The following is a 12,803-nucleotide window of genomic DNA, read 5'->3' as shown; positions in this document are numbered from 1 at the left end:
CCCCTCCCCCCTGCCGCTGCCCGCACCTGCCTTCCCTCCTCTTCCAACCTCTGCCGGGGCAGGCTGTGCAGCAGGGAGAGGCCCTCGAGTCTCCCACCCTAGACACGCTCCCCGGGATCAAAAACAAGTGGATGCCCCAGAGCCCCTCTGCCAGCCAGCCTGCCCCCTGGCTCCCTCCTCTACACCTTCATGTAGCTTAGCGCTGGCTTAAAAAAAACCCCCCACGCGCTAACACGGGCGCACAGGTTTCGTGGGTGACGTTGACTGCGCGGTGGCCTCGTGCTACGTGGCAGTGCTCTTAGCCTGGTTTTCTGCCCGGCGGTGTTAGTAGGCGACTGGCTTTTTTTCCCGCGGGCGCATCTCCACGAGACGCTTCGTGCGCAGTTTCCAGCCTGTTTCGGGCTGTTTTGCCAGGGAGGAGGAACAGGGTCCCTTTGCCGGTGGGGGCGATGCGATGCCCTTGGTTAGAAGGAGGTCTGGTATAAGGTTCCTTTGGTTTCGAAACCCCACGTTGGTGGCAGGCCAGCGTCCTGAGCGCAGTCTTTAGACTGCCTCTATATTAAAAATAGGACCTTAGAGGAGAGGAAAGGTATTTGCTGGTAACTCACATGCACCCCCTCCAAAAAAAAAAGCTTTATCTATCAGACTTGCTGAATTCATACCCTCTGCTTCGTGCCTCTGCCCTGCCTTAGTGCCCTCTTTCTGGGAATATTGCCTTGTATTAACAACGGCCTTCATAGTCAAATAAACCTGTTAAATGAATTTGTGCACCTTGCCTGGGAAAGAGGTGCTTGCTCTCTTTCTTTCCTTTTAGAGACCGGTTGTGGTTTCAAGAAGGGGTAGTCTCATCAAAGGCTGAGCAAGACAACAGCAGGCTGACCACAACATTTATTTATTCATTTTTTGGGGGGTGCTTTTCAGGTGTGAGAATTGAATACCTCTGTCTCCCCACTGAATGCATTAATAACAGGATGGATTCACCAGTTGGCATAAAAGGAGAGGTCATGGTGAGGAAAATGACACCAAAGGTCTAAAAGAGTCCTTTGGTTTGAGAGATCCTGGGCAGAATGCCAAATATTACATTTAAAAAGGCACCGTCCCTTTTCTCCAAAACTATCGAGAGAGGTTCACCAGGATGATTAGCAAGGCAGACGTGCTGGCTTGAAAAGCCATCGTCGGACAAACTGCGCTGCTACAAGCGTGTTTGTGCATGCGTGCGTATGCCTGTCTGTATTGAAACATTTCCAAATAGGAATGATCTAATGTAAAATATCCCACTACAAGGAAACATTGTTATAAGTGGCATGCATGAAAATATTTAAATATGCCATGCTGTTCAATTTGATGTCAAAAGGGCTCTGTACATTGCGGAGGAGTAATTTAGTTGGCACAAAATGTACAGCTGACTCTTTCTAAAGCTGTACAGCTGTTTTGCAAGCAAATGCCAAGTCAACCTATAGACTGCCTTGCTTTTTTCAATTAAAATATATCAGACATGCAGTTTCTCTTTGCTCTGGCATGCGATATGACAAAAAGTAGATGTATCTGCAGATACAGTTCTTGCAGAAGATTTGCTGTATGTGTAAGTACACAGAGACTGCATCTATTGTAAGAGAAAGCTAGACGTAGCGACACAACAAAATATCTGTGTTTAAGCAGCGTAGATTGACTCTCTGGTTTATCTCACTTATTGTCCAAAGACTCATTGCAACTGCGTGGATTTTTTTTTTAAATTAGATTTTAAATATATTCTGACAATCTGAACTTGTACGTTGTGAGTAACCGCAGGGAGAAATGACAGCTCTGCTTTTGTTATTAAACTCCTGTCTGGAAAATAATGGGACTATGTACAGAAATTGATAATTATGTTGCCCATTGCATTAGCCCAACTAATAAGAAAGATTTTTTAAACTATATTATTGAAAGCTAATTATTATAGTTTGATATTTGCTCTTGAGACAAAAATTGTGTTTTGTTTTAATAAGACCTTTTCCTACCGCTAAGATCCTCCTGCTATTAATTTTGTATAAAGTCCGGTGTGGGGGAGGAAGGGGGAAAGCTATATTCTGCTTAAAAAAAAACCCAAAAAACTTTTCCTTAAGTTCATCAGCTCTAAATGCTGTTCCTCTGTATTGCTCAAGACCTTCAAAAATTAAATTTGCATCCAATGCACACAATGCTAGTCTGTACAAAACACACATTTGACGGTATTTTTAAATGCTTTCTTAGTAACGGTGTGTTTATTTTAATATATTTACTAAATTAGGTACCCGAGAGAATCTTCTACATCGGTGATGTGAAAATCCCTGTTGCCTGAGGTCAAAAAAGGTACATTTTGATTTTCATTTGCATATATGGGGAGGTGTGTGTTTTCTTTCTCTTGCTTTCTGTCTCTCTATCTCTGTCTCTGTTACTACTAACATGAAGCTTAAGCTAATACCTATGGCATTTGGTGAGAATATTCCAGTTTACTTCCCTGGCTTTTGCATTGGGCATCCATTCAGATGTGCGAAAGAATATGTCATGGGTGTCTGTTCAGCTCTCGTTTACCAGCAGGTCTCCTGCTCATCATAATTCTTATTTTATCCCTTGCAAATGTGTTTTCTTTTTGCCTTCAAATGTGATCATGTAGATGCCAGCTGTGGAGGTTAGGAGTGAATCTTCCCGAAGATCTGTCTCAAATCGTGATGAAAATAATGGGGCTTTGTGTCAGTTTATATCCGTACCCGGAATTTCCAATAGAATCTAATGCATATTAGATGGCTTCGGGCTTCCTCTCAATATTCACATTCATCCAGCATTTACAAAATATACAACGCTAATGAAAATAACAGAGATAACATTTTTACTCACTTTGCCCCCCTTCCAATCCAGATAGATGATCCACTTATTATCTGAAGCAAGTCTATGGGATCTGTTTGTTGGGGGTTGGGTTGGTTTTTCTTCAGGGATTCAAATATATTAAGTAATTTTTAAATAGACATTTTTGGTGACAGTTATCCCTGTATTAATTTAATTTTGAAATCTCTAGTTTTAATTGAGATTATGGACCACTGCATTTACATCAGCAAAGAAATAGTGCTAAAGTGGAGCGATGTTCGGTTCCATTAGATAACGTAACTAAGATTTTAATTTAAAATTGTGCTCTCTGAGTAGGAGCAGGACGTACTCATAATACCCTTAAACAAGTTGTACTCTTGCTAACATGCACAAGAGCCTGGCTGGGTATGAACTGGAGGACTGGGTCCTGGGATAGCCTCGTAAGTGAGAGATTTTGTGGGCTGATTCCTCCCTCATGTACATGGGTTACACAGAGGTATAATTTTACGGAGGTCAGGGGAACTACTCCTGCTTTGCACTGGTGCAAAGCAGAAGAGAATTGAGCCCTCACTCTATTTTGGGCCCTTCAAAGTAGCTATCATGTTATGTGATCAGAAAGCATGTCTGGATTCGGCTTTAATAAGAATTCACATTCAAATGAAGATTCATATTATCCCTGTGCAGGTTCAATATGTTTTCCGTCGGCTCACTGCTAGCACAAGTGCTTGACTTTTAAATACTCAGCAAGTGATCCTTGCTAATTCTTTCCCAATATTTAGGGACACTTCAGAATTGAGGCTTTTGATCTAATTCACATTTGCAATAACAGGACACGTTACGTCTGGGAAAGCTTCATTCCTTCCCATGCTTTATGGTAACCCAGGTGGGTCTTGTTGAAAAAACAAACAGTGGCTGGTTCTGTTACTTTTAAGCAAATAGATATTGGGTCTTGGAAGAGTTAACGAACTTTTATGGCAAGGTTCAGATTGTACTGACCCCTATGGTAATATTTCATCTAAGGTTACTGTTGGGAGAGAAATCAAATTTCAGCTACAAACATGATTGACAGGTGAAAGCAAGAAAGAGAAAGACATCTGGTCAGATGGGGAATTTGGGAAGGAGAAGGACAATTTGGGGAAGTTTCTTTTTGATATTAGGAATAATAAGCTTATATACGAAAACTCCAATACTTTACATTCTCTGGAGGTTCACTTAGATTATTCTCAGAAAGTAAGTTTGGTTAAGGGAATTTTTGGACTGTAGTAGTGGTCAGTGGCGCTCTTGCTAACTTGATTTCTTTGAAAGACTTATGTTATTTCTGGCATATTTTTAGCATTTCAGGCAATTAATTTTATGCACGTGACTAGAATCTAATAGCTGTCGGTTAAGAAGCAGTCACTATAATGTCTCTTTTGGGTCAATGCCATCTCAATGATGGGCCAAAGAAACTCTTGCTGCAATTCTACGCATTTGATCCTGGGGAAGTCATTGGGAGTTTTCCAGAGCAAGCATGTTCTGAATATATGTTGCTATATTACTAATGAAATGAATAGGTATCTCATAAAACATCATCCTGAGTACACTATGGCATTTTATGAGATAAATATTAAGTCCAAAGGGTTGTTTTATTGGCTTTAATTCGCATGCCAAACTCCTTCTGATATTAGTGGATAGCTTGCAGGCTGAAGGGTGGCCTTGGACCCCAACCAGTCTTTTTACCTGTAGGGTTTCCTGTTTCCTTGTATATGGGACTGTAAAGTTTCTGCTTCTAACATTTGGGACTCAACAATAAGAAACAAAATGCCACACAGAGGGCCAAATTATACCCACTCACCTGTCCAAGATTCTTATGGACATTGGTGGGGTTTGGGCGCTTGAAAATACATATTGAAAGACCTGTGCCCGAAAGCTTGCAAAGAACAATTTTTCCAATTATTCAGTTGGCGTAATAAAAGACACCACATTTACCCAAGTAACCTCATCTGCCTATGCCCTTAGACCAGTACAGCTACAACCAGCACCCCTGAAAGTACATAGGTTCTCACACAAAGTCAACTGCAAGAAATTAATTTTTTAGTCACTTTATAAAATTATCAGAACATTTTTTTCCCCTAACAAAATAAAGATGAGGGTTTTTTTGTGGGGTATTTTGAAGACGGCTTGAGAAAACTTTGGAAGGATGAAGTGGCTGTTGAACAGAATAGGGGGACTTATCCTCTTGTTTGGAGTGCAGATGGACAACATACAGTTTATATCAGGTGCAATGCTGGCCCAGCTCCCACTGACTTCATGGGATGGGCCTTGTGCCTAGTGGCTCATTTACATGGGAGTTATCCTGGCATAAGGCACAGGGTGAATTTACACAACTGTGGTTATGCTGGTATACTTCCCAAGTTAGATGTTCTGATTCTCAACCAAGGATGACTTTTCCAGATCAACCAACGAAAGGGAAAAATCTGTTTTTACCCCAGAGTGTGTTTGTCTACTTGAGTTAGACTGGTATGGTTTCACTACTTAATTTTCCTATGCGGACAAGCCCTAAAGCTAAGAAGAAAATAAGGAGCAGTACAGGCCACAGATCTCTTTCTTTTCCTTTTGCAGGTCACTTTTTAAAGTGTTTTTTTTTCATGCATGGAGGGTGCATCTACATGTGCATATTAATGTGACACAATAGATTCTGGCACATCTTTTTCAGCATCTACACATGCGGTGCTGCACAGTAAAAATCTTTGCAGCAGGATAGACTTGTATTTAAAAGTTCTTACCCTGCTGCGGAGTTTATTAGTTTATTCCAGCCTAATACCAGTGCACATGTAGATGCTGAGACGTTTACTTTGATGCTAATTAGGCAATTCCACACTAAACATCTCATGTAGACATGCCCAGAACGTCTTAAAATGCAAATCCATTACCTTTTTCTTTTCTCTTGCTCTTCTCTCCACCCAGCTACCCACCCACATAGCGCAAAAGAAATCTGCTTGCATAAGAATCTGCTTGTGTATTCCTGTCCACTTTTAGTTCACAGGGAAATAAGGTTGCTTGTTATGACATCATCTCTCTTTACATGGCAACAGCCTGTGATGTCAGACACCAGTTTAAGATTTCAGTTCAGGCAGTTGAAGCTTGACCTTACTGGTGGATTGTTTTCCTCTTTCTGTCCTGTCCCCCCTCCTCACCTGGGGCCATATATTTGCTATAATGGAAAGAGAATATGGGCCATAAATAATCAGCCAAAACTCTGTATGCAAGAATGAGTTCTCTTTACATTTTCCCTAGTACATTAGTAACTTTTCAGTTTGACTAAATTTTACTAAATTCTGCATTAGCCGTACAACTTTCACGAAAGCTCGTTGGCCAAATTCCCATTGAAGACAATAGGAGTCATGTATATGCATATATGTACATATTTATATTAGGCCAAACGGGAATGCTTTGTTTCCAAAGGAAGTTATTTTGTTACATTAGCCAAGAAAGAGTAGAAAAAACCACCACATACCATTTACAGGATGTTGTGCAGATGATCCCCCTAGGCGAAAATTAAAAAGGATCTTCCAGTATTTGCAAAGTTTACAGTTTCATTAAGTGTGAAAATTTATTGTCCCATCTCGGTCCATGTTAATCTGACAAGAGAGTGAAATCACCTTGTGTCCTTAGAAGCAAAAAAGTAGGTTGATGCCCTGATTTGGCAGCCTTTATTCAGGTAAAACTCCTATCAAAGTCCTATAATTAGTTTTGTCTGATTATGGAATTAAGCCCTAAACCACCTTTGCTTGGGTGTGACTGAAGCAGCTGTTAACTGCAATATAACTTTTTAATTAAAGTGCTAGCTGATAAGATCTTTTCTTTGGGTTTTGCAACTTTTGGCAATTGCCAATGATCCACCCGTTTTCACCGTACAGTTTATTTTATATTGATCAGAAACTGATCCATGTAATGCTGCCCATTTGAAGGGTATTCCTCATGCTTCCAGGTAGGGACAGTGCTTGGATGAAGGGACAGAAAGACAGGACTATTGAGTTCTAGTCTGGTGCTAGTGATTTCCTGTGTGACCTTGATCAAGTTGCCTGGTTTCTGGTTCAGCAAAGTGCTTAAGCCTGCGTCTAGCTTGCAGCACAAGTAGGTAGTATCGTTGCCTTCATCCAGAGTTGGGACGCCTTTGATGGCTCGATGCCTCCGTTTTACCCGATGCTGACATGAGGTTAATCATTCTTACCTTCTAAAGACTTTGTAAGACTTAAGAAACATGTGTAGGGCTCTTTGATGCTGTCTCATGCCCAATGATCTATACAGATAGCTGCCAATTCTGTTTGCCTTGTGTCCTTATTTCATCTCTTTGGGTGAAATTCATGCCCGTGCAGCAAGCTGGGGCGCAGCCTTTGCTTCTGTGAAGTTCCACAGACGTTCTCAAAATAGCACCGCTGTAACACTCGTGCAGGTCCTCGGAGGTGAATTCCACCCTCTGAGTACAAAGGAAAGTTTGGGTGAAGATCTCTGAGCAGGCCACAAATAGCTGGGACTTTTTCTGAAAGACAGATTGAAAACACAAACAAAATGAGACAAAGCCCCAAGCTATTTTTTTTTAATCATCCAAAATATAACATGACTCATTACCTGAAGCAAAATGATGTGTCCTTGAAAACCTTTCAAGGTGGGTTCACTTGCGAACACACACACGTGCACATGCACGCCCCTGCCACAGCTCACCGGGGCTGAGCTGCCTTTATCCTTTCCCTCCAGTCTCAGCGCCATTATATTAATTCCCCAAATGTATGCCAGTTTGCTGCACTGGTGGCAGAGCTTGTATTTTCTTCCACCCAAAATTCCTGTCATTTCCCTCCCACCTTTCCCCCCAGCTCTGTAATGGATTCTTCAGCTATCAATTTGCTAACCATAAAGATTTTGCTTGAAATGTTTTGAAAATGCCATGGGAAAAAAACCCCCCGCCTTCGAACAACACGCCGTGCCACTCTCTCAAGCATTGCACCTCTCCAGGAAAGATAATAAAGATATTAGCACTCATATAATTTCAGATAGGGAATGAAACCAGACATGAAAGTAACACTAGCTCCAGCTGTTGAGTGGGAATCAAACTAGCTATGGGAATTACAGGTACTGTCACTGGAGATGGCCCGACTTCTGAGAAATGACCTCAGGTGTAGAAGCTTGCTGTGGCCCCTTGCAGATATTAACACCTAATTAACAATCTGCAAGAGCATCCTACATCTTAATCACCAGTGAGGTGAGAATGACAATCAAAAGGAGGAGAAGGAGAAGGGAAATGGTAATTTTTCCTCTGCACGCATCATCTAATAACCATGGTTATTCAGATGCAGCTAAATGCGATTTCCTTTTAGTCTTTTCAGTCTATCGGAAGGCACAGTAAGTTCATTTGCTAGCAGGTAAGCAGCAGAGGTGAGAATTGAATTGATCTGAGATATTCTGAAAAATTGACCCCCAGGTTATTCATGGTTTAAATTGGGAAGTAAGGCTGAGTTTAGTTCTTTTCCTTCCTCCTCTTCCTACTCTTTTTTTTGCTTCCAGACAAGTTATCTCGCACTGCTTAATTATTTAAACATACTCTGATGCCAGGGTACCTTGTTCTCTCAAAGTTAATCAAAATAAAGACTCCTTTTGTTCATGGTGATTGGTAATTAAATAGCTGGTTTCATGTTATGCAGTGGTATTGTACAGAGTTATTGACATCCAGGAACTGATTCCCCTGCCCTCTAAGCATGTGAGCAGTCCCACTGAAGTCACTGAGATTAAGCCCTGGACTGCACGAAGGAAATTTGCTCTACTTGTCACGCTAAAGCAGTGAAGTTCCCTTGGTACAAATGCCTACCAGAAACCCTCTGCATTTTCACAAAGCAAAGCTCTCCCAGCAAGCCAGTAAGTCCCAAAGTTTGCTGATTCACACGGTGCTGAAGGCTGCAGGACAGGGCCCTTGAGTGTGCTGCTTTTCCATTGTTTTTTTTTTCATTCTGTATAGTCTTAGGAAACTAAAGACCAGGCAGAAGCATGTCATAGAAATCAGCAGTAATCTGTTGGAGAATAGAAGCTTGCCCCTGCAACCCTGTGTTTCTGAGGGCCCCTAAGCTTGACGGGACAACTTGTCTGTGTAAGGGCTGCCTGCAGGCCGGATGCCTAAAACTCAATGTTTGAAATAACAAGCAAGACAGGGAAGATGCTATGTGCCAGTTCTTCCTGTGCATTTGCTGCATTTTTTTCTTCTTCTGTTTCCATCAGGATCAGTGGGAAATTTGGATGGAAACGGCCCTCACTTCCATAGCTCAAACTGAATACAAGCAGCCAAAGTTACGCAGTTCTCATTAAGCCTGTTGCAAATGAGTAGGGACAGAACTGGAATCACTTTAATTCCTCTGGAGTTACACCGGTGTAGTTCGGGGCACAATTTGGGACAGTTAGCAAGTAGAAAGCAAGCTAGAAACAACGAGGCAGAGCTGCCTGGTTACACAAGGTTAGTCTGGAATAACGCCAGTGAAATTAGTTGAGGGTATTCTGGATTTCCACCAGAGAGGCAGAATCTGCTCTGATATTAAAACAATAACCTATTTTTTCAGGGACATGTATCCCACTCCCCGAAAAAGAAAAGCTTTGTTATTTAAAGCATCAGATTGTAGAAAGGCCAGCGAGAGGAAAGGGAGGAGAGGCATATTTGTGCATAATACAGACCTCCTCCTACATTTGATCTGCAGACAGGGCCCACATGTTTCTAGGCTCAAGGAGACTTCTATGTTTGTATCGCTTGGCCCCAAATACTATTCTAATAGGTGGAAAACAGCATGTTGAATACCTGATTACTTTAACCAGCCAGCTCCCAGAGAAGCAACTACATCGTGTCCCCTAGCCCAGTGGAGTTCAAAGTATGGCCCATGGAGTGGGGGGCTTCTCGTGGGCTAGATGATATAGTCCCACCTGGGGCCAGCCCACAACCAGACCAAGCGTGCTGGGTAGGACCCGAAGCACAGTCCTAGACCTAGTGGACTGGGTTGGATACAGCACACAGGGACATTTGCGGGCTTCATTTGGTGTGCGGGGCTGGCCGCCCATGCCAGATTTGGCCCACAGACTGCCTGTGTCCAACTCATAAGGCTGAAAGGTGGAGCAAGGTTGACCAGTGCTGCCATAGCCTTTCTTCTTTCAGACAGTAGCAGATCATCTCCAGGTTCCCTATTGTACCCCAGTCCAGCCCACCTTCTGGCTCTCTCTTCCTACACTGAAAAAAGAACCTAACATCCCATGTCTTTGCTTAAAAAAAATAAAAAATAAAATCAAAAATCAAAAAAGAAGGGATTAACAGCAGGACTGTAATGTCAGCTGTACCAGATCAAAGGCTAGAAACATAAAAGTCAAAATCTTTATTTCACAGTTTGCATCAGCGATGCTTTTTCCTGTTGTGATTGCTGATGCTTTGCCTAGAAGGTTGTGCTTGCTCCTCGAAAGCGTTTGTCCCCTACAGTCAAATATTCAGATGCGTGCAATTCATCAGCAGTCAGCAAGCCCTGAGCCCGTGCCTGCCTGCCATGCATCCCCAGATCTCGCACTCTCTCCCAAAGGAGCCTCGGGTGCATGAAGAAGGCAGGAGCGGGCCCTCGGGTGGTCGTTTTTGAGTTGGAGACTTTTTGGCCCGTGCACTAGTTGGGGTGGGAGCAGCTCAGTTTGTTTGGTCAGGGAGTGGGAGATTTTGCATACTCACCCAGCGCTGATAGTTTCTGCAGAGGCGGGGAAAAAATGCTAGGCTTCGAGGGGAGCAAAACAGCTAAAAGGAGATTTTGAGGTTGGCTTGGTTGTGGGTTTTTTTTCCTGCTCTGTTTCACATTCCTTTCTCCTTGTTTCTCACCCTCCTCACATCCTTCGTGATCTGAATCAGGCTCATAATAAGACAGAGCGTTTTTACCCAAGTAAACAAGGCAGAAGTGGTCCCTAACCCCAATAGTAACCTGTGTTTCCTTCTCCCATCAAGGTTCAGTCTAAAACTCTGAAAGTTTCCTTTTTTTTTTTTTTTTTTTTTTTTTTTTTTTTTTTTGTCTCCAGATGTCTCAGGTTTTTACTTCCTGAGTTACAGGAGCAGATAAAGTGCTGAGTCTGACTTCGGGCTCCCTCCCGCCAAGCCGTTTGCAACATTAAGAAGGACGGTGGATTGTCATGCTTTTATTTATTTATTTCAGGCTGCTGACACTCGTCAAATGTTCAGTCTAGCAAAGGATTGTTACGAGGGTGCGACCCCCTGTGTGTAGCCAACAGGCGTCATTTAGAGCCCTCGGTACAGCTCAGCTACTTGGAGAATGTGTCACTTCACTATTTCTTTAAAATTTAATTGGGATCAGGCAGTTGCCGGTCTCCAAATTTTTGTCTCTTCAGGCCACAGTAAAGCCACTTATAATTTATAATCAAAGTTTGGTATCGTTAAACTAAACTGTAAAACCGACTTCAGGGTTTCAGTCGTAAAATAAATATATGATAAATATTGCAGTGGGGCTTGGATAGCACGGCTAACAACGGCACAGTGCATACTTATATATATATTGTTCCAGAGGTAAGGAAGATCTAAATAATAGATTGCTGGGATGCGTTCCTCGTTTTGTACCATCCAGAGCGAAGATGGATTTATAGCTGTGGCAGCTATTTTAAATATAAAACAAAGCGCTAATTTCTTAAACTCATTTATGCACCCCTATTATTTTTATGTCTTTATTTATATTATTCTGTACCATGCAGCAAAACAGCATTCATCCTGGATTTTCCTGTCTGTTGACGGTAGCGCTCCTTTGCTTAGATTTTTTTTTCTAACAAGGCAGCTCATTTAGAAAGAAATGTTTATGTGAAGTGCTTGTCAGTTGGCATTTTTACTGGTGTGCTAACCCAAAGGTAAAATATAAAGGCACGTCTTTTCCTTGCTGGCTTGTTGCTACGAGAAGGGTTCCTCCCTTGTTAGCTTGATAAATAATTTTACTAGCGGGAATCTGCTGAATTTTTATGCTTGCTGTCTATTTTCTGCTTGCTGCAAATAAATTCCAGCGCTCGGAGGGCACTAAAACTCCAAACACATGGTATTTTCCCATTTTGTTGCTGGTTGCCTAAAATATTTATTTCATCTTGTGTTTTTAATTAAAAACTTAAAAGAAAAGGAAGGGTGGGGGGGAATAACATGTTTCACAGTCATTTCCAAATGATGGCTTTTAGTTCCCTGCTTTTGTTTGATTGCACTCGCTGTAGTGTCTTGACTTTAAATAATGCGTTATCACAGGTAACCTAAATAGGTAGCCTTAAATCACTCATCACTTCAAGTACATAATGGTTTTCAAATTAAGGGCAAGAATTATTTATTGGCATGAAAGCCATTTAAAGCTTTCTTGCCGGATTTTTATACAACTTTTAGTTTCCCATCTTGAGAGCAGGAAAGCCCATTTTATTTGTGAAATAAATATTGTGGGTCTGCCAGGGTATGCCCCAAACAGGGTTTATAATGCACGGCAGATGCTGAAATGGAGGGGAAATCAATTAGGATTTGGTTTTTGTTTTGTGTTGTTTTAAATCACAATTTTAATTTAGTTCAAATCCAGCCAACTGTGTGCCTCTAATGCTTAGATATATGCATTGCTAGTATTTGGCAACGGACGCTTATAGTGCCTCAATTATGCAATGCTATCTAGTGTTTTGGCCATTTGGTTTTCTGGGGATTTAACCTACTGGGGTGATGGACTCATGGAAGCTGGCCCTGGCCTCAAATTTGGGATGTTTTGGCAAAATCAGTGATTCTGTGGAGGAAGCTGAAGTGTCGAAGGGGGGCAAGATCAATGAGAATGGATGTAACTTTCATAAAAGAGCCATTTTTAGTAAGCAGAATAATTAAGGCTTAAAAATAGAGAGGTTATTTAGATCTGCCTCGGGTCAGCTTTCAGTTCCACGACCCTGATGCACGCTGATGACAGAGGAGCTAATCAACTTCTTGCTAGCGCCAA

At 41.9% G+C, this 12,803-nt stretch overlaps 1 protein-coding gene across 1 annotated transcript in view; it reads left to right on the top strand.

Annotated features, from left to right (window-relative positions):
• The window catches only part of LOC102381322 (transcription factor Maf), a 238,983-nt gene that overhangs the window by 9,421 nt on the left and 216,759 nt on the right, over positions 1-12,803 (top strand). Inside the window, 1 exon segment of the mRNA XM_025211026.1 lies at positions 2,267-2,328. Coding sequence (XP_025066811.1) covers positions 2,267-2,300 — 34 coding nt within the window. The 3' untranslated portion in view covers positions 2,301-2,328.

This window comes from Alligator sinensis, unplaced genomic scaffold (genome assembly GCF_000455745.1).
Source record: "Alligator sinensis unplaced genomic scaffold, ASM45574v1 scaffold119_1, whole genome shotgun sequence".
Classification (NCBI taxonomy): domain Eukaryota; kingdom Metazoa; phylum Chordata; order Crocodylia; family Alligatoridae; genus Alligator; species Alligator sinensis.
Note: the sequence above shows the minus strand (reverse complement) of the source record. Positions and strands in the feature narration are given on the sequence as shown.